At 36.9% G+C, this 22,857-nt stretch overlaps 1 protein-coding gene across 1 annotated transcript in view; it reads left to right on the top strand.

Moving 5' to 3' along the window:
• Nucleotides 1–22,633, top strand: part of Vbp1 (von Hippel-Lindau binding protein 1) — a 24,659-nt gene extending 2,026 nt beyond the window's left edge. The window contains exons 2-7 of the mRNA XM_013035404.1: nucleotides 2,213–2,337; nucleotides 5,786–5,852; nucleotides 7,110–7,208; nucleotides 20,047–20,185; nucleotides 21,664–21,751; nucleotides 22,012–22,633. Coding sequence (XP_012890858.1) covers nucleotides 2,213–2,337; nucleotides 5,786–5,852; nucleotides 7,110–7,208; nucleotides 20,047–20,185; nucleotides 21,664–21,734 — 501 coding nt within the window. The 3' untranslated portion in view covers nucleotides 21,735–21,751; nucleotides 22,012–22,633. The remainder of the gene's footprint in view (nucleotides 1–2,212; nucleotides 2,338–5,785; nucleotides 5,853–7,109; nucleotides 7,209–20,046; nucleotides 20,186–21,663; nucleotides 21,752–22,011) is intronic.
• Nucleotides 22,634–22,857: the final 224 nt, after the last annotated feature.

Raw genomic sequence — 22,857 nt, 5'->3', positions numbered from 1 at the left:
CGACGTTGTAAAGCTCGTTTTGGACATGACAACTTGTACTTCTCATTGTTGCAACAGGTCCACCTGCAGCCTGTTTTTTTCTAAGTAGACATGACTACTTACAGAGCTGTCATAAGAAACAAAACATGCTTTCAATATGGCTAATATAGTAGGCACTTAGTAAGTGCTAGTTTCTGCAATAATAGGAGGTAGTGTTCTAGTCAGACATGATATTTTTTCCATCCTCATAGATTCAGTAATCTTTTCTTCTTTTTCTGTTTCTATTGTCTTTTCAGCCTTGTCTGTTGTCCTCTTAGTTTTGAACAACTGGTTCAGATATTACTCCTGTAATTTTTCCTGACCTATACCAGAGAACAAAATTCTTGGCACTTTCAACCCCACATCACATTGTTAATGTCTGTTGAACACGTAGTAGGTGTTACACATTTTTCTAAGCACCTCATACATACTAACTTACATAATCTCCTGTGAGGAAAGGTACATTTATTTCAAGACAAGGAAATTGAGGCAAGGAGAGATTAATAACTTTCTTCAAGTCTATGTAGTGAAGCTAGTGTTGAAATTTGGCAGATCTTGTCTTTTTAGCAACATCCTGTGCTGCTGTAATTAATTCTCATTGGACTTCCTTCTTGACAACCTGTACCATGTATCAAAAACTGAGTTAATTTTCATTCTTGCATTGATCTTTTTCTGAAGGTGATTATCTTTTCACACAGACTGCAGTAATTGACTCAGCCTTACCTTTACAATTTGTTCCTTAAAAAACAAAAAAGAAAAAAAGACAGGTCTCACTATGTAACTCAGGCTGGCCTGCTCACAGTTGTCTTGCTCCAGCCTCCCAAGTGCTAGGATTACAATGTCACTACAGTTGGCCAGTGTTACTGCTTTTCTTCGGCTTGTTTTAAAAGATGATTGTATTGGGTTTTTTGGATTGACTTTATTTCAGTTACTGGAAATATTTGTTGTCTGTGTTGGGAACCTAGGGGCCATATAGAAGAGGTGAGGAACGTTTTATCTGCTAAGAGCCATTTGGATATTTTTACCATTGTTCATGGGCCATACAAAATTATCAGTACAGGGAGATTGCTTAGGAAGCCAAGAAAAATAGCCTGTCCAGTTAGTTATATACTAGATGATTTTTGCTAGCTTTATACAATCCATGGGCCCCAATGTTTCCCACCCATTTTCTGTGGGAGAATTTGTTAAATTTTAAAGTTTAGTTATGAAGCTAGGAGCCAGTGGCTCACACCTGTAATCCCAGCTACTCAGGAGGTTGAGTTCTGAGAATCATGGTTCAAAGCCACCCCAGGGCAGGAAAGTCTTTGAGACTCCCAGAAAACTGGAAATGGTGCTGTGCCTCAAGTGCTCAGGGGCAGCTCCCAAGCCCAGAGTTCAAGTCCCAGGACTGACAAAAAAAGTTTAGTAATGAAGCTAATAGTTTTGACAGCTTGTTGAAATGTTCTGTTTTTTTTGGGGGGGGGTTCGGTTGTGGGGCCTGAACTCTGGGCCTGGGCGCTGTCCCTCAGCTCTTCAGCTCCAGGCTAGCGCTCTACCACTTGAGCCACAGCGTCACTTCCGGCTTTTTTCTTTTTGCTTATGTGGTGCTGAGGAATCGAACCCAGGGCCTCATGCATGCGAGGCAAGCACTCTACCGCTGAGCCACCTTCCCAGCCCCTTGTTGAATTGTTCTATGACTAGGGCATATGAATAGGCAATGTGCTTGATTCTGGTAATTTTCATATTTACTACTGGGACCACATAGGGAATAGAGAAAGCATTTATAGTAAAGTAAGAGGAAAATTAAAGACTAAATTAGTTATATAACATATGTGTACTGTTTGAAATGATCTCTAACTTTTTAAATGATTGTTTTGGTTAAAAGTCTAGCTTTTTTTGGTGTGTACTGGTCCTGGGGCTTGAAATCAAGTCCTCGGGCACTGTCCCTGAGCTTTTGTGCTTAAGGCTAGCACTCTGCTTGAGCCACCACACCACTTTTGGCTTGAACATGAGTCTCACAGACTTTCCTACTAGGCTGACTGCAAACCATGATCTGGGATCTTAGCCCCCTGAGTAGCTAGGATTACAGGCATGTGCCACTGGTATCTGGTTTGGCATTTTTCTTTTAGATTTTAAAATCAAAGTAATAAAAAAGATCAGAGTAGTGGTATGAATTTTAAACTTTGTAATGTATTATTTATTTTTGATTATAAAGGAAGATGTAGATTCCTTCATGAAACAGCCTGGCAATGAGACTGCAGATACAGTACTGAAGAAGCTGGATGAACAATATCAGAAGTATAAATTTATGGAACTCAACCTTGCTCAAAAGAAAAGGAGGTAAATAAAAATTTCTTGTTTTTTTTTTAAAAAATGGCTTAAAAATTTTTTAAAACGAGATATAATTTACATATATGAAAAGTGTCCTGGTGTCAGGTACTAAGTTTTATGAATTTTGAAGAAGATATCTAAGTCTGTCCAGAATTGGTTCCTGCTGGGATCTGTATATTCTGTCATCCCAGGAACTCCCCTTGTGTTACTTTCCAGTCACAAAAACAAAAGATAGCTGTTTTGTTTCACTATAAATTGGTTCTATCTGTTCTTGAACTTGATAAAAATGAAGCACATAGTAACTTCTGTTTTGTGTCACATTCTTTGTGGGTGGCCTATGGCATCATGTCAGTAAATTAGTTTTTTATTTTTATTATAATTAATGCATATTAGTTATACACATTAATGGTTTCACAGTGTTATATCCATATATGCAGATATGCAGATATTGTGCTTTCTTTCTATTTTCTTTAGTCATCTTTTGGTGGACACCTAGACTTATTACCACCTTGGTTACTATGAATAGTACAACAGTGAACATGGGTATGCTGACTTACTTTTCTTTTTGGTATATACTAAGCAGTGAATTATGTGGTAGTTCTGTTTTGAGTTTTTTGAAGACGCTCTATTGTTTCTGTACTAAGATTTAATATACTCATTTACATTCCTACCAGTAGTGCATAAGGGGTCCTATGTCTATACATTATTGGCAATAGTGCTCTTTTTTTTTCTTTCTTTTTTTGTACATTAATAGTACAAGGCGGTTTCATAGTTGTTGTTTTTTTTTTTACAGTAGCCATTCGGACTGCAATAAGAATCTGTTGTTTAGATTTGCTTTTCCTTGATGGCTATGGATGTTGAGTATCTTCTTGAATTTGTTGGCCATTTGTACTACTTTTTTTTCAAATTCTTTATTATGATTAAGTGATAACATAATTTCCCAAATTTCACAGTATTGTGGGATAGTGATGCTTAAGTTAAAGTCACAAACACATTCTAACTTTCATGGGGCAAATTGTCTATCGTGGTCTATAACATTTATGACCTCTATGAGTTTTTTGTACTACTTTTGATAGATGTCTGTTCATACAGTTGGTCCACTTATTGATTGACTAACTTGTTTGGTCTAATAGTTTGAATTCTTTCTGTATAATCTGGATAGTAATCCCTTGTCTGATGAATAGCTGGCAAAGATCTTTTTCTGTAGATTGTCTATTCTATTATTTCATTTGCTCTGCACATTTTTTTAGATTAAAAATTAACTTATTTATTTGGGTAGTATTGGGCTTTAAAATTAGGGCCTTGCATTTTTTATTTTTGTGCCAGTCTTAAGCTTGAAATCAAGGCCTCAGCACTAAAGTAATTAATATAGCCGAGTTAACATTAACATTTCAACGTCCTGCCAGTCCATGAATTTAGGGGGTGAAAGTCTTTCCATTTTCTATAGTTTTCTTCAATTTCTTTCTTTAATGTTTTATAGTTTTTATTACAGAAGTCTTGAACTTCCTTGACTTGCCTTTTTTCCTAGTTTTCTTTCTTTCTTTCTTTTTTGGTTGGTGGCGGGGCTTGAACTCTGGGCTTAGGCGCTGTCCCTGCGCTCTTCAGCTTAAGGCGAGTGCTCTACCGCTTGATCCATAGTGCCACTTCCGGTTTTCTAGTGGTTTATTGGAGATAAGAGTCTCACAGATATTTCTGCCCGGTCTGGCTTTGAGCTGGGATCCTCAGATCTCAGCCTCCTGGGTAGCTAGGATTACAGACGTGAGCCACCGGCGCCGGCTCTAGCTTTATTTCCTTATGGTTACTGTGAGTTGGACTGTTTACATGATTTATTTGAGTGAGTTCATTATTTTATAGAAAAGCTATGGATTATTGTATGTTGATTTTTGTATCTTGCTACTTGACTAAATTGATCATTTCTAAGTCTTTGGTTGAGAGTATTTAGAATTTTCTAGGTATAAACACATATAACCTTCAAAAAGGAATAATTGGATTTCTTTTCTATTTGAATCCCTTTCTTTTTTCCCTCTCCTCACCTTCCCTCCTTATTTCTTTCTCTTAGATAATTGCTCTTATTCAAGTATTATATTGAGTAAAAACAATGAGAATAGGAACATTTGTCTTGTTCCTGATTTTAGAAGAAATCACAAGAAACATTTCTTGTGATGTTGGCTATGACTTTGTTGTATATAGCCTTACCTACTTTCTTTAAAACTTTTATTGTGAAGACATACTGAATTTTTTTTGAGACAGGGTCTCACTATGTAACTTAAGCGGGGCTCCAAGTTGGGATCCTCCTGCCTCAGCTTTCTGGTGTTGAACTTACAGGTGTGTATCAGCAGTATGTTGTTTTATTAAAGGCTATTTTTGTATCTTTTGAGGTATGTGTGTGTGTGTGTGTGTGTGTGTGTGTGTGTGTGTGTTGAACTTACAGGTGTGTATCAGCAGTATGTTGTTTTATTAAAGGCTATTTTTGTATCTTTTGAGGTGTGTGTGTGTGTGTGTGTGTGTGTGTGTGTTGAACTTACAGGTGTGTATCAGCAGTATGTTGTTTTATTAAAGGCTATTTTTGTACCTTTTGAGGTGTGTGTGTGTGTATGTGTGTGTGTGTATGTGTGTGTGTCTTTCTTTACCAGGAGGTAAATTTCTTGGAAAAAGCAAGTTGTTGAGCCATTTATTCTGGTGTGGAACTCTGTGTAGCCCACGTTGGCCTCAAACTCAAAATTTAGCCCAGGTTGGCGTCAAACTCAAAATTTTCCCGTTTCAGCCTCTCTTTTGTTTCATGAGTCTGTTTTCTTTATTTTGTTATAGCTAAGTTTATTAGACTATCATTTCTTTTCCCTATCTGCTCATATTCCCTCAGGGATGTTACCTACTTTGACCGGTAATCTATGTGGAGGCAGGGATAATTTAAGTTCTTCCTAGTGGGTAGGAGTGGAGAAATGTTGCTGGTGTTATAGTCTAGGATACAGCAATCAAACAGATACTCTTACTTGGGGGATTATTTCCTCTACTCTTGACTGTCTTTACTGTCATCAGGTAGTGGGGTAAACAAAGCGATTGTTGGCGGTACTTTTTATTCTCACTTACAACTCAGCCCTCTCCCCTGACTGTGGCCATTTTTGTCTCTCTCTTTTTTTTTTAACCTTGTAGCGGTCATTTTGGTAGATATTGAGTCATCTAAGGCAATTCAGAGGACAGGCAGATGATTTTATATATTTTTTTCACAAAGTGACAAAAGTATATATTGAGAAAATGTCATTATGGTTTACCTGACATTTGGCTATGTTTGTGCACTCACCAGGAGGAGTTTTACACAGCATTGGATAGAGAACAGTGGTTTCAAATTAAGACTGTGTTTGAATATCCATTATTTTTGACATTAGAAACTAGAAAATGCAAAGCTAATAGTTTATTTTTACCTGCAAAATACTAAGTTAACCTTTATTCTTGTCCACAGACTGAAAAGTCAGATTCCTGAAATTAAGCAGACTTTAGAAATTCTAAAATACATGCAGAAGAAAAAAGTAAGTTACATTTTTGTTTGTAAAAATGAGCGAACCAGGATGCTTTGGCTGCAGCCTGTCTTTCTTGGTTACTGGTATTTAATTCCACTATAGGATCTAGTCTGCTTCTCTATAACTATTATAGATAGTATGCTTTTGTGAAATGTGGTTTTGTGGCCTTTCCCTAAATGCCCAGTTTAATTTTAAGGCTCATAATTGGCTTATTTTCTATGTAGTGTTAGCAGAACTCAAATGTAATTAGAAATTGTTTTAGGTATAAAAAGAAAATGGTTTTTTTTTTGGTCATCTTCACTAAGAATAAGGAGTGAATCTAAGATTTATACAGCTAGAAAAAAAATATTTGTGATTACCCTTTTCAGGTTCTCAATTCACAATTTAGTTTTGTGACCAGTGTCACATTAACTGATTACATTTAGGTCTAAATTTGAGTCTCCTATGTCTTAGTCTAGTGTTAGTCTAGTATTCATTAAATAAAAATAGGCTATAAAGATTAAATTTCATAAGCATATTAAAAAGATTGTGTACACATAGGATTTATTATTGTACTGGAAGGATATTTTACACATCTACTATAACATGGTGAACTTTTAAGAAAGTTCAGAAACTGGGCATATGAGGCATTATTTAAATAAATAATAATTATTTATATAATAAAATAACTACTTTGTATATAGCACTTATGTAATATGTATCTAGCACTCTGAATACCAAGTTGTATAGGTATGTGTGTGTATGTGTATACACTTAGTACTTATACCCCCCCATTTTTTAAACAGATGTAGGAACTACTGTTTTATAGACCTAGATTGAGATGCCAAATTTACACAGTAAGTAGTTGAGCCAGACTCCATGCCTAGACATCTGGAACTGGTGGTAGTAGTAGTAGTTTATTTGTTTTGGTTTTTTGTCGCTCATGGGGCTTGCACTCAGGGCCTGTGTACTGTTCCTAAGCTGTTTTGCTCAAGGTTAGCACTCTACTGCTTTGAGCCACAGCACCACGTCCGATTTTCTGGTAGTTAATTGGAGATAAGAGTCTCATGGACTTTCCTGCCCTAGCTGGCTTTGTACTGCAATTCTTAGTCTCCTGAGTAGCTAGGATTATAGGCAAGAGCCACCAGCACCTGGCCTTGTTTTTACAACTCTACTTAGTTTGCATGATGGTATAGTTTTAAATCCTTAGCATTCTGCCATGGAATCTCTCTTTTATAACCCTAATATCAATCTGTCCTGTTTATGGTACTGTCATTTTTTTTAAAGGAGTCCCCCGATTCAATGGAGACCAGATTTTTATTGGCAGATAACCTGTACTGCAAAGCTTCGGTTCCTCCTACTGATAAAGTGTGTCTGTGGTTGGGGGTAAGTATATATAGCCATGGCTGACATACTTGTAAAACAGTGCATTTTGTGTAGCAAAGTAGTAGTACTTGAGATGTATAAAATGTCCATCTTTTGACTGTCAAAGGAATGCAGGGTTAGAATTAAAGTGGTCTATGTTAGAAACTGACTTGATTTAGGAATATAATGAAGATAGCACCCAAAAAACACGTTTCTAACATCCCTATCATGATAAAAATGATCCAACCTTACTTCTCCAACTAATGTTTTATCTCACTAGTTTTATAACAGAAGGAAAGGAATAGAAATAGAAAATACTGCTGAATTTTTGATTAATAGATGTTTCCTCCCTATAAGAGTTTAATAGCTCTGGAAAAGTCCCTCTAGAATTAAAGAGGAAAAGATGATTATGAAGACCTTTAGGTTAGAGTCCATTTAAAAAATACTCACGTAAGGAGGAGGCTACAATGCTTGATAAGAAATGTACTCATTATCTTGACCATGTAATTGTAACTCCTCTGTACAGTATTTTCACAATAAAAAAATACTCACTTTTAGCCGGGCGCTGGTGGCTCACGCCTGTAATCCTAGCTACTCAGGAGGCTGAGATCTGAGGATCGTGGTTCAAAGCCAGCCCGGGCAGGAGAGACCGTGAGACTCCTATCTCCAATAAACCACCAGAAAACCGGAAGTGGCGCTGTAGCTCAAGTGGTAGACGCTCGCCTTGAGCTGAAGAGCTGAGGGACAGCGCCCAGGCCCAGAGTTCAAGCCCCACGGCCGACCAAAAAAAAAAAATACTCACTTTTAGATGATTTCATGGATCTTGTCTACTATTTTATCTCATTCCTCCATCCCAGCTAGTTTTCTGTGGGTCTTGTTACCTTAGGCAAGTTCTGACACAAAGTAGTAAACCATTTGTACTGCTTTCTAGCTTTCTCCCACTGGAAGGATTTTCCCTTGCTGCTGTCCTATAGCATCACTCCTAAGAGGTTATATGCTGATTAGCACCAGGAAATTCCCTTCTCTATCCTTTTTTTAGCAGTGAAGATTTCAACTTATACAACACATTCACTTTGTTGTTGTTGTTGGCCATGGGCTTGAATTAGGGCCTGGGCACTGTCTCTGAGCTCTTTTTCCTCAAAGCTAGACTACTACTTTGAGCCACACCATCATTTCCATTTTTCCAGTGGTTAATTGGAGATAAAGAGTCTTAGGGCCTTCCTTGCCTGGGCTGGCTTTGAACCATGATCCTCAGATCTCAGCCTCTTGAGTAGCTGGGATTACAGGCATGAGCCACCAGCACCTGACTAACATTTACATTTTATTCTAACCATCTCATGCCGGTTTGGATTCAGTGTTCATTACTATGCTTTTTTTCTCCAGCATATTCTATCTTATGTTTGAGTTAACATACATTTATAATAGGAGGTTTCATTGTAGCATATATACACAGTGCTCTTTGAACACTAAGGCTTTAATTCAGTTTAAACATTACCAGAATATTGACCAGTTTTATTTTTGGGGATTTTTTTTGGGTAGAAATTGCATGACTGTTATTTTAATATATATATATATATATTTTATTGTAATGATACTATACAGAGGGGTTGCAGTTACATGAGTAAGGTAATGAGTACATTTCCTATCGAGCATTGTCACCCCCTCCTTTGTTTTTCCCCTACCATCTCCACTTTCCCAACTCCCCCTCCCCCCACATGACCTTTTAGTTTACAAATTCAAATATTTATTTCCAGAAAGCTGATTATGTGTGTGTGTGTTTCAGTATGAATGCCATTTTGGTCAAATTTTGTCTATTATCTTTTCTTTCTTTCTTTTTTTTTTGTCATGGGGCTTGAACTCTGGGCCTGGGCGCTGTCCCTCAGCTCTTCAGCACAAGGCTAGTGCACTTGAGCCACAGCACCACTTCTGGCTTTTTCTGTTTATGTAGTACTGAGGAATTGAACCCAGAGTTTCATGTATGTTAGGCAAGCACTCTCCACATTCCCATCCCTTGTTTCATTTTGTCTATTGCTTTTTGGCAAAAATACACAGGCATATGTTGAATCTTCTCTGTTTTCAGTATCTTATCATGTCCACCATTTTCAAATATTTGGTCTTTTTCGTTTTGTGTTATTTCCTCTGGACTATTCCTAATTTCTTTATGATTTACCTTTTTAGTTATTCTGTTTTCTTCTGCTATGTTTTTTATAACTGTTTCGCTTTATTTTCTTTGCTTAATTCTTTCAGCTGTCTTCATCTTTTTTTGTTTTATTCTTCTTATTTGAATATTTGATCCAGATATCTGCTATAGTAGACTAGCAGCTCACACAATTTTATCCATCTTAGTAAAAGTTTCACCTAGTTGCTAAGACCAAAAACCTCTGAGTCCTCATTGATACTTCTCTTTCTTATAGCTCTCAGTTAGTCCATTAGCTAATATCTTCTGAAGATATTGAGGAACTAAGTTTCTCACTTTCTTGCTGCTACAACCCTAGTCCAAGCCATCTTTGTGGCCAAGACTGTGCGTTAATGTCTGTGTTAGTTTGGCATAGTTGCTGTGATAAAATGCTCCAAACTGTGTAACTTTAACAACAGAAATTGTTTGTCCTACATTCCTGGAACTCGGAAGTCTTGAGATCAATCCTGGAATGAGTTAGATCTTTCTGAGGGCTATGAGGGAAAATTTATTCTGGTCTTTTCGCTTAGCTTATGGTGTTTGTGCACAGTTCTTGGGCATTTCTTGGTGTGTAGAAATTACACTTAACTCTGCTATCATCCACATGTATGTGTATATATTTATAAAATTTCCCTTTTCTGTAAGAACATCAGCCACGTTGGATTAAAACCTTACCGTAACAACCTCATTTTAACTTGGTTGTCTTTGTAGAGACAGTATGTCCAAATGAGTTTACGTTCTGAGGTACTGAAAGCTAGCCTTTCACCTTTTGTTGTACATGAGGAAGATATATTTCAGTCTATAGTACTTTTTTCCACATAAGGTCATTTTCATAGGTAACAGGAGTTAAGGCTTCAATATATCTTTAGGGGGACAGTTTAAGATCATGTTACATCCCTCCTCAGGACTCCATCAGTTTCCCTTGTCAAAAGGTAGTTGTACTTCCTCTTTGGCACCATCTGATTTTTTTATTGACAGATACTTTCCTTGTATTCACCTCCTCACTTTTGCTGATTTACTATTGGGTACTAGGTTTGTATCATAATTTTCCTGTTTTCTGTATGCATGTTTAAATACGTACCAAGATTTCATAAAACTACAAAAAATGGATTGTAAATTAATAGCTCAATTATCACTTAGGTTCAACTGAGAAACAACCAGTAGACTGTAGCTGGCCTACACTACTTTGTATATGAAATTATATACAAATGTATAAATAGATATATGTATTTTTGTGTGGTAACTCATGAAGTCATGCCATTTCCAATTTAAATTTAGCACAACAGAGTTTTAACTTGTTGCTCTGTTTCTACTTTTTTTCTAACCAAGAATTCTGGTTTTCAAAATACCAAGAGTGATAAAATTAAACTGGACAACGTTACTCATTTGCTTTACTTCTTATTACACATAAAATGTTCTTAGAACAATATCACCCATCACTGTATCCACCAACATTTTTATATGCTTTCCCTGTCTTTTCCATTCTTTACAAAGTTTGGCTGATACTGTTGGGACACAAAGCCACACAAAGCCACTGTGTGTGCATTTTCTTTCTCTCTCACATACACTTTATTCTCTTTTATTTTATTTTTTACAAATTCTTTGTGATTAAGTGATTACATAATTTCACAAGTTTCACGGTATTGTGGGATATTGATGCTTAGTTAAAGTCACAAACATAGGGTTGGAAAGGTGGCTCAGTGGTAGAGCGCTTGCCTTGCATGCCAGAGGCCCTGGGTTTGATTCCTCAGCACCACATAAGCAAAAAGAAAAAAGCCGGAAGTGGCGCTGTGGCTCAAGTGATAGAGCGCTAGCCTTGAGCTGAAGAGCTGAGGGACAGCGTCCAGGCCCAGAGTTCAGGCCCCACGACCAGACCCCCCCCAAAAAAAGTCACAAACACATTCTAACTTTCATGGGGGCAAATTGTTTATCATGGTCTATAAAGTTTATGAGTTCTGTGAGCTTTGACAATACAGTTATTTCTTCCACATTGGGTGATATGTACATTCCTTTCCTTTTGCATAGCGTCAGCTGTTCCCTCTTTCCCACTCCTCCCTCTCTCCCATTGCTGCCATTGAGTTGCTTAGTTCATTTTGATCAATGGCCAGTGAAGCTGCTGGGTCCCACTGTTGTATGTTTTTCCCTGTTTCCCTCTAGTTCTGTGTCCTCCTCCTAGTTTCCCTTTGGTATGCACATATATACCATCTATGTGGTCAGCAGCATGGGGTTATTTAGTAATGATTCGACCAGATGAGTGGAAGTCCTTTGTTTCTCCAGTCTTGTTTACTTTGTCGTATCACTTTACGTTTTGGATTTAACATCCACTTATCGGGGAGACCATGTGCCATTTGTCTCTTTGTTCTTGGCTTACCTCACTCAACATGATTTCTTCTAGTTCCATCCATTTCCCTGCAAAAGCCATTGTTTTGTCCTTTCTAATGGCTGCATAATATTCCATTGACATACACTTTATTCTTGTGTGTGTGTATGTGTGACAGAGAGAGAGAGAGAGAGAAAGAGAGAGGGGGGGAGAGAGAGTGCATGTGTGTGTACACATGCATTCCAATCCTGGGGCTTGGACTCAGATCTCAGTTCTTTCCCTGAGTTTCTTCTGTGCTCAAGGCTAGTGGCTCTTCCACTTGAGCCACAGTTCCACTTGTGGTTTTTTTGGTGGTTAATTGGAAATGAGAATCTCGTGGACTTTCCTGCCCGGATTGGCTTTGAACTGCAGTCCTCAGATCTCAGTCTCCTGAGTAGCTAGGATTACAGGTGTGAGCCATTGTCACCTAGCTCACACTTCATTCTTATTTTCTGTGTAAATAGGTACTGAATGCACATCACTGTCTTTTTGTTTTGATGATCTGATAATCTCTAGCAGCTCTTTTAGGATTTATAGGAACAATATTCCTTGAATTCTGGAATGTTGACACCTTGTCTATTGGATATAAAATCCTAACTTACATTTTATTTCCTTCAGTACTTTATATATTGCTCTATTTTCTTTTGTCACAAAACATTACTGTCAAAAAGCCTGATGAACTGATTTTTCTCCCCTTTATAAGTGACTTGTTATTTTACCTAGATGCTCAAAAGACTTCTGGGTTCATTTCCTCAGCTGTACAGTGTTGAGATGAAGAGTTTAGACTTCTTTTGATTTCTAGCTTTGTTTTTTTTTTCCTTTGAGGATTCTAATTATACTTCAGTGCTTGTAACTTTCTTTTTAACCCATTTTTCTATATTTTTATATTTTTAAAAAAATTACTCATATTCTGTATATTTTAAGATATCATGGATTGTAATTACTTGTCTGTGTCCAGTTCAGTCATCATTTCTGAAGTAATATTTTTATTTATAAATCCTTTGTGAATACTGATTTTAATTTCTTTTATGTTTGTTTTTTTCATATCTAATATTTTTAATGTGAGGAATACATTGTTATAATTGTCATTTATTTTTGGCATTTAGCATGCGTTTTGTTTGTAAAGATGTTATTCTGTTCCTTCCTCCACCCTCCCTCTAGCTCTTCCTTCCCTTCCTCCCACACTTTTCCTCCCTTTTTTGTGGTGCGTAGGGCTTTGTGCATACTATGCAAGCATTCTACTACTGAGATACAATCCAAGGACTCCTTTATGTTCTTCTTAAAACTTTATGTTCTTCTTAAAACCTTACATTCAATTTGACTTTGTTTAATTTATTTATTTTTCTTTTTTGTCAATCCTGGGGCCTGAACTGTAGGCCTGGGCGTGCTGTCACTCAGCTCTTCAGCTCAAGGATAGTGCTCTACCACTTGAGCCATAGCACCACTTCCAGCTTTCTCTGCTTATATGGTGCTGGGGAATAGAACCCAAGGCCTCATGCATGCAAGGCAAACACTCTACCACTGAACCACCTTCCCAGCCCTGACTTTGTTTTATTTCTATGAACATTTTTATGTAAAAGTAACTTTTCCTGTAATTTTATTTTATTATTACTTTTTTTGGATCCGGTCGTGGGGCCTGAACTCTGGGCCTGGGCGCTGTCCCTCAGCTCTTCAGCTCAAGGCTAGCACTCTACCACTTGAGCCACAGCGCCACTCCCGGCTTTTTTCTTTTTGCTTATGGGGTGCTGAGGAATCGAACCCAGGGCCTCTGGCATGCAAGGCAAGCGCTCTACCACTGAGCCACCTTCCCAGCCCCTCCAGTAATTTTAGAAGGTAGGAATGACATTCAAGTTCCTTTTTGGTGGTTTATGAAAAGTATTAAAATCATAGCAGTTGTGATCCCTGGTATTGTTCACTCCCTGAACTTCCCCTTCCCCCACTTCTTGCCATTATTCAGTATCCTATATTTTTGTCTTGCTGTCTCTGCCTCTATTTGAATGCTATTCCCAGCAGGTTCTCTTGAGCATGGGGTCCTATGTGTATGGAATTTTAGAGCTAGTTTGAGAGTTCATAGTAACTAGATTTCTCTATCTCTTCAGACTTTACTCTCATCCCAACCTGCTCTGGGAACATACAAGCCTCTTTCAAGCTTCTTAAAGTTGTAATTAATAATAATAATTATACATGCTAGGTCCCACCTCCCTTTATTCCTCACTCCAGCCTTCCTCATTAACTAGTCTACATTTATATTCAACTTTGTTTTAGCATTCATTTATAGAAAACAACATCTGCAATTGTTTTTCTGTGCATGCCTTAAAATTATTGCCTTTCAATTATCCAATTAGCTTACTGTTCTTTTTTTTACATTTTTATTAGTATATGTTAGTTGTACAAAGAAGTTTGTGATATTTTCATGCATACATTCAATATACTTTGACCAAATCCATCCTCTGTTATGTTTTCTTCTCCCTCGTTTTCCTCTTTTAAAAATGATTTTAACAGTTTTCACTATTTCACTATTTTACTTCATACATATGTATAAGGTTCTTAGAACTGATATTTTGTATATCCACCACTTGGTTACTTTGGAATTCCATGTTTTCTGGATACTTTATTGCTTCCTTTGTCTTATCTGCACAAATAAATGCTCCTACCATGCATATCTTATAAGCCATCAATGGCCTGTCCTTCTCTCATGCTTACATTGTAGTATTTGTAGAGAACCTAGTCATCCTTTTGTAAACATTGTCTAGTTTTCTTATTTTTGTTCTTAATTACCTCTATCTAGGTTTAGAACATTTTATTTACTCCCTGCAAAGAAATATTTTACCCACTGGTATTTACTCTGTATTCTTTCCCCTGCTTCACATCTTCTGCAAACTACTCATTTAGTTTCTTTCTGTATGGAATATCTATACTGGACATTTCATATTAGTTTAATCATATAGTATGTAATCCTGTGGTCTGGCTTCTTTTACAAGCTAATATTTTCAGAGTTCTTCTGTATAGAAGCATGTGGCAGTTTCATTGCTTCATTGCCTCCAAAATACTGCCTTTATATATAAACTACATTTTGTTTATACATGTTAGGTATTTGGTATATTTCTACCTTTTGGCTACAGTGAATAACATTGCTGTGACCCAAATTTTTGAGATATATGTTATTCTCATATCTACTGTTTTTTTGTTTGTTTTTGAAGTACCGAGTTTTGAACTCAGCCTCACACTTGTTAGAAATATTCTGTACCAGTTGAGCCTGAGCCACTCAGCCCTTTTTTGTGTTGGTTGTTTTCAGATAGAGTCTCACTTTATGCCTTAGCATCATGGACCATAATCCTCCTATTTGGGCTTCCTTGCATTGCTGACCTGACAGGCACATGCCACCAAAATCAGCCATTGATTGAGATGGAATTTCTTGAGTTGTTTTGCCTGGGCTGGCCTCAATGAGACCCCACAGTCTCTGCCTCTCAAGCATTATGGTGTGTGTGTGTGTGTGTGTGTGTGTGTGTGTGTGTGTGTGTGTGCATGCGCGCATGCATGTGTGCGCACACGTGCATGCCAGGCGCACACGTGCATGACAGTTCTGGGACTTGAACTCGGGGCTTAGGTACTGTCTCTTTTTTGCTCAAGGCTAGTGTTCTACCACTTGAACTACAGCTCCACTTTTGGCTTTTTGGTGGTTAATTGGAGATGAGAATCTCATGGACTTTTCTGCCCGGGCTGGCTTCGAACCACAATCCTCAGATCTCAGCCTCCTAAGTAGGTAGGATTACAAGTGTGAGCCACTGGTGCCTGTCTTATGGGGTGATTTTCTTGTGTGTGTATGCTAGTCCTGGGGCTGTCCAAGCACTGTCCCTGAATTTTAGTGCTCAAAGCTAGCACTCTACCACTTGAGCCATAGTCTCACAGACTTTGCTGCACAGGCTGACTTTGAACCACCATCCTCAGATCTCAGCCTCTTGAGTACCTAGGATTACAGGTGTGATGTACCTGTACACAGCCATTATGTGGTGATTTTTAGTGTTAGTTTCTGTGGGTTTTAAAAAAAGTGACTTGAGATTAACCAAATGCCATCACTCCCACCATCTTTCTATAACCTTCTAGTATTTGGTCTTATTTTAATTTAGAGCTCTAATTAATCTGGAAATTAATAAGCACTCTGAAGGAAGGTTATCTTTTGATTTTTTCCTCAAGTATATGGTCCCATCATCATTTGTTGAGTTTGCCATTTGTTGTTTCCCTGTCTGCCTGGATGCAATTCCAAGTTCTCTTTTGTTCCTTCCTTCCTTCGATTTGTCTATTCCTTACTGATATCACAGGGATCAAAGGAACTACCTGTGCAAGAAGCTTTTCTAGGCATTGTAACAGCAGGTTTATAGGCCCTTGAAGAAGGACTTACCCTGAAGGAGCAGAAAGAAGGCCAGTTCAGTATGGGTTTGGTACTGCAATGGTAGCGGGTGAGAGAAAAGCTTATGACACTAACAATGTAGAATTAGGGTTTACGGTGAATACAATAGCCTTATGAAGGATTTTAGAAAGGAATATCAGGAACTTTAGCTGTTTTTCCATTCCCTTTTGAATGGCTATATGTAGTATATATGTGGTTGGACAAATCACTTTCAGATTAGCTGTTTTCTTCTTGGCACTACAAATATGTTTTTGTTATTGTCTTTAATGAGTGTTTTGGGTTTTTTTGTTTTGTTTTGTGGTGATGTTTTTTTGTTTTTTTAGTGGTGATGGGAATGGAAGTCTGAGCCTAGCACATACACCACTGGTGTATGTCCCTAGCCCTTGGTTGAGACAAGGTCTCACTGTGTAACTGAGACTTGAACTTGCAGTGTTTTTGACATAGCCTCCTGAGTGCTGTTAGTACATCTTTTGCCTAGAGAATACATTTCTGTCTGATTAAAAAGCTATAAAATGGTGGCTCATGCCTATAATCCTAGCTACTCAGGAGGCTGTGAATAAATTTTCATCATCCCTTTTTTCCTTAGTCATGGGGCTTGAACTCTGGGCATGGGCGCTGTCCCTGAGCTCTTCAGCTCAAGGCAAGTGCTCTACCACTTGAGCCACAGTGTCACTTCCACTTTTCTGGTGGTTCATTGGAGATAAGAGTCTCACAGACTTTCCTGCCTGGGCTGGCTTTGAACCGCAATCCTCAGATCTTAGCCTCTTGAGTAGCTAGGATTAGAGGTATGAGCCACCAGCACTGAGTAGCTAGGATTACTTGCATGAGCCACCAGCAATCATCCCTTATTTTATAGAGGCAGAAACTGATGCATTGATAAGTTAACTTATTTACCTATCATTACTTAGAGATTAAGTTTCACAGTTAAATCCTGAATTTGGGGCATGTAGAAGTTTAATAAGTATACTCTGATTTCTTTAATAATGAATTGTGGTTCAAAGCCAGCTCAGTCAGGAAAGACCATGAGACACTTACCTCCAGTTAACCAGCAAAAAGCCCAAAGTGGAAGTGTAGCTTATATGGTAGAGTACTGACTTTGAGTGAAAAAAGCTAAGAGACAGTGTACAAGCCCTGAGTTCAGGCCCTAGTAATAGCACACAAAGAAGAAATACAAAAGAACTGTTGAGGCATTTTCTGATATTACAGCTGAATAACACAGACTGAATAATTTGTAAAGAATAGAGGTTTATTTGGCACATGATTCTAGAGGCTGAGAATTCCAAGAGAATAGTGATGGCATCTGGGGAGGAATGTGGATTGAGTCATAACATGATCAGACAAAGCAAAACATGCTAGCTAGCTTGTGTCTTCCTCTTATAAAACCACTAATGCCATCATGAGGACCTCATCTTTTTGACATCATCTGAGCTACCTATCTTCTAAGGGTTACCTCCAAATACCTTTAACACATGAATTTGTTTTGTTTTGTTTTTTGATCATGAGGCTTGAACTCTGGGCCTGAGTACTCTCCCTCAGCTCTTCGGCTCAAGGCTAGTGAGCACATTAATTTAATGTTTAATTTTCCTATATAAATTCTGGGAGACAAACATTAAAACCATGGCAATAAAAAGCCTACTCACTAGCACAATGCATCTTCCTTTTAAGTAGTTATTTATTCATTTCTTGATATTCTTCACAGAAATTTTATACATGCATAGACAAATAAGACTGTCTCCCCCTCATTTTACACATTTGATGACAATACTGTACACACTGTTGTGCTTTATGTCTTCTTTATTTCACGGTGTATATTGGAGATCTTTGGATAGTAGGATGAAGAGACCACCTAATTATTTTTCATCTTTTGTGGCTGTATTGTCTAGATATGTCAAAATATGCTTAACAGGGCATTATTGATAGATATTTGGGTTTTGTGGGGCTTTCCCCCCTTGGTACTGTAGTTTGAACTTGGAGCTTCATGCTTGCTCACTCTACCACTTGAGCCACTCCTCCAGCTCTCAGCTCTTGTTTTGATATAGCAGATGGTACAGCAAGGCATCTAGTTTGTGTGGATTCTACATAAGCATGTATGTGGCATTTGTACTTATATTGTATTTATTATTTATATTGTACTTATGTATTGTCCTCCAGAGAAAATATAAGTTTTCTTGCCAACATTTTAATTCCTGTATTGCCATCATCATGGCATGGTGATGTATTTCAAACTTTTTAATCCTATGTCAATTTGAAAGTAAATAATATTTTTTAAGTTTTATTTTCGATTTGTGTTACTATTATTGGCTGAAGGTAAGTATCATTTTATAATGTTTGTGAGTTATTTGTATCTCTCTTTGTGAGAATGAAATCTGGGGTCAGAATGAAATCTACTACTGAGCCATCCTCTTAGGCCTTATATTTCTTCACTATCAACTCTGCTCATATCCTTTGTCTAGTTTTCTATTGGAATACAGACTACTGGCCTTTTGCTTAAAAATTTGTGGTATTCTACATATTAGGAAAAGTAATTACGTTTTTCCTAATCATAGTTTATCTTCTGACTTTGTTCTGGGTTTTGTGTTCTAGAAAGAAAGATCATTTTTATTCCAGTGTTACAAAATAATTTATCTCTGCCTTGGCCTAGTACTTTGATGATGTCATTCTTTCCATGTAAGTATCTGATCCATTTAGAATTCATCATCACATGAAGTGTGATATTGGCTCTATCTGTACTAGGGAGCTCCCTGTTGTCTCAGTCTTATTTATGGAATATTCCTGACCCATTGGGCTGATGGAATGTGGTGTGAGGGAAAGAGAAGCCAAGGAAGATGACATTTAGGATTTGGGCCATCGGGTGGATAGCTGAAGGATCTATTGGGGCTGGAGGTGGATGGAGAGAACTGGGTTTTCGAGTTAACTTAGAATTGTGTTTTAGGCATGTCAATCTTGAGATACGTTTTCAAGTGGAGAGGTTCAGAAAGTTGTGTTTGAGGAAACAACTATCAGAGCAGAATCTTTGGTGCACTGGGGTTGAAAGAATGATGAAGGTTGTTCATCATCATTGAAATGTCTTTAAGTGTATTCTGTGTTTTATTTGTAAAAAATAACTAATGTGTAGAAAAATGACTGGAAAATAAATCATAAGAAACAACAATTGACCTCCAGGAATGCGATTTGGGGTCCAGAATTAGAGATATATTTTTGCTTACTTTTATTCAGTCAGCAAATACATGTTTAGCACCTTCTTTGTGCCTAGAATTGTTCATGTCTGTTTCTGTGTCCCTGAATATTGGCAGTTTTAACAGCAAATCTTTAGAATTCCAGATGTATCACCTTGCCTTTGCTCCTGTGGAATGTAGTCAGGAGTAAGTTAACTGTTTTTTTTTTATCTAATCAAATAAAGATAATAAAAAATATCTTGAAAGATTTAAAAATTAATAATACATCTAAAGCTCCAGAATAACTGTTGATTTATATATACTGTGTAGTGTGATGGATGTAGTAGAAAGATAGGATTTAAACATATTGGTTCTTATCCTGACTCATTTATTTTTGTCTGATTCTTTCATTTATTTTCAAGCTGTGTAAGTATAGGTAACCACACCTCTCTGTGCCTCCATTCTCTTTAACTGTAAAGAAAGTAACGTTTGACTTTCTAGGGTTGTTAGGAGGATTAACTATATAATGTACATATATACTCTCTGACAGCCAGCAAATTTTCCGTAAAAGGCCAAATAGTAAATATTTTTGGTTTTGCAGACCACATGGCATTTGTTCCAACTATCATCTCTTGTCACTGTAGCAGGAAAGCATAAAGCAGAAGGCTGGATTTAGCCTGACTGCTGTAGTTTACAGATACTTTGTAATCTATAAAGCACTGTCTAAATGAGTAATTCTCATGACTTTTTCTCTTCTTCAGGCTAATGTAATGCTTGAATATGACATTGATGAAGCTCAGGCATTGTTGGAAAAGAATTTATCTACTGCTACAAAGAATCTTGATTCTCTTGAGGAAGACCTTGACTTTCTTCGAGATCAGTTTACTACTACTGAAGTCAGTATCCTTTGAAAGAAAAAGGAAGAAAGCAGAAATATTTTTAAGCATAAGTGATTTTATTGTCTAATGGAAAGAAGGACTTTACTCTTACTCTTGGGTTTTGTAAGTTTTGTAAGATATTAAATAACAATTTTTTGAGAGAGTATTATGTACCATGTGGCAAGGCTAGCCAGGAACCTAGTATTTTGGCCTTGAACTTGCGACCCTCTTGCCACTGTGCATTGCTTAATAAATATTTGAAAGCAGTACTTAAGTGGTTTATGGATAGATTAATGAATTTTAAATGCGGAGATGTAGAAACTACACTTTCACATTGGTAAATAAGTGGGTTTTTCAAATATTTTCTCAAGATAACTGTATAGCTAATTATTTAATTCCATAAGCATTTATTGAGCCTTTTGTGTTCCTGCATATGGGGTATGCAAATTACTAGGGGGAAAAAGAATGGCAAAGTCTTTCTCTGTTAAACCTATACAAGTAAAATAGCCAAGTGATAGCTTCATAGCAAATGGTAAGTTCACGTATACAGTACCAGGCAGTTTAAAGTTTCTGAGCCTTTCAAGGTACTTTATTCTTCCGTACTTACTGCTCTTGCACAAAGTACTTTGTATTTTTTCCCTAATTGCGAGCTCTTCAAGTATAGGAGCTGTAGCATGGTTAGTGCTAGAGTGAGGGAAGGTATCTCTGTTTATGCAGTGACTATTCTGCTGTGAAATGACAAAGACTTAAAAAGACTGGTACTTGTGGAAAGAAAAAGATGGTAAATGTGAGAGAGAAACAAGATCCAGTGTCGTAGTTATAAGAACCCAAAGAAAAGAAATAATCTGAGTCCTCTAAGCTTAGAGAAATGCCATTCATTATTAATGTACAGACATGTGGGAGAGAGTTCTGCCATCTAAGCTACATGAAGGACCTGACCATACTTATCTTATTTAAGGCTTTATAGAATTTCTAAACCAAAGGAAGGGTAAGAGATAAAATTATTGATAATTGTACTAATTTTAAATATTGGAGGATATGAGTTGGGTTATTGATTTCTTGGATGAAGGCCTGTCTTTTAAAACTAAGCTCAACACAGTCACATGAACCGTAGTCCAGCTACTTAGAAAGCTGAGACAAGAGGATCACTTGAGTCCAGGAGTACAAGGCAAGTTTAGGCAGCAGAGTAAGACTTTGACACTAAAGAATATTGAGAGTATCTAGGACATTTATTAAATGTAATACTATAGTTGACTTGATATGCTGAACAGCTGTGGATTGGAGGTATTGTCTTGGTTTTGGTAAAAGTTAATTCATGTATTTTCTTAGCAGTTAATACATTAGTATAAGCAGTACGGCTGTTAACACTAGTTTTTTGCCTATATTTATATATGTGTGATTTCTGTGTCTTTGATTCAGTAAACAAATTGTATGAGTAAATAGCCATTTCATATATTACTTTGAGAATTATATTTGTGTTTTCTTTGACAATTCTTACAGATATGGCCAGGGTTTATAATTGGGATGTAAAAAGAAGAAACAAAGATGATTCTACCAAGAGCAAAGCATAATGCTGACAACAAAAAATGTGATTCAGTTTTCCAAACATGTTGTTTTAAATATATGTGTTTTTCCTTTAAAGGTTGACATTAGTTTTATTTTTTAACAAGAATGATTAAAATTTAAGATAAACACCCATTTTATTTATTTATAAACAAAATTTATTTCAAATAGTACAGAAAATTATTTCATACTTCCCAACGAAATTAATGCTGTTTTTTTATCTTTTTTTTTTTTTTTTTTGGTGTATCAAACGACAACTCAACTGAAATGGCCGGAACTGTGAAGTATGCTATGGAAGGCTGAATGCTGGGCACTAGCAGTTTACTTTTCTTTATTAATCGACGTTACTCTCATTTGATATGGTTAACTATTTTAGAGTTAGGAACTACAGTTTCATTATTTGTAAACTTGTTTTTCTTTAATACTTATAGGACATTATGTTGCTTTCTGTTGTGTTGTCAATTGTATAAATGGGATTTCATGAGTTACCACCTAACCAATAACTACTATTGAGACAACACTTTTAACCCCACATAAGTGCGTAATGTCTTTTTGATGCCAATATAAGGGAGATCTTGGCCAATGGGAGATACTACACATTTGAAATGCATAGCTGATTCTGTATTTTTTACAAAACCATTCTCCAAAGCATCTTGAACAGGAATATTTGGATAAATGTAAATCTGAAATGGTTAAAAAGAATTGTGAGCTTTTTCATTCATAAATCTGCATAGGAATAAAAAAAATTTCTGTGGAAAGCCATTTATACTGTGGCAAAAGTATTGGATGATATCAATTCTGGTAAAAACACAAATGTGTTACTCTATCTCCATGTAATAAAAAGTATACTAGTACAATATTTTTGTACTTGTATTTCCTGTTATTAAAGCAATGATATTGAAACTGTGGTATGACACTTTTTCATGTTATTTTTTTGTGTTTGTCTTTAATCTGTTTGGGCTGCTATGACAGAATGCCATAGACATAGCTTATAAACAGTAGATATTTATTTGTCTTAGTTTTGGAGGCTATGATCAAGGTGCTAGCAGGTTCCATGCTTGGGGAAGGCTTCTTCCATCACTATGTCCTCTTATGATTGATCAAGATGAGGAAACACCCTTGGGCCTCTTC

This window comes from Dipodomys ordii, unplaced genomic scaffold, assembly GCF_000151885.1.
Source record: "Dipodomys ordii isolate 6190 unplaced genomic scaffold, Dord_2.0 Scaffold209, whole genome shotgun sequence".
Lineage (NCBI taxonomy): Eukaryota > Metazoa > Chordata > Mammalia > Rodentia > Heteromyidae > Dipodomys > Dipodomys ordii.
Note: the sequence above shows the minus strand (reverse complement) of the source record. Positions and strands in the feature narration are given on the sequence as shown.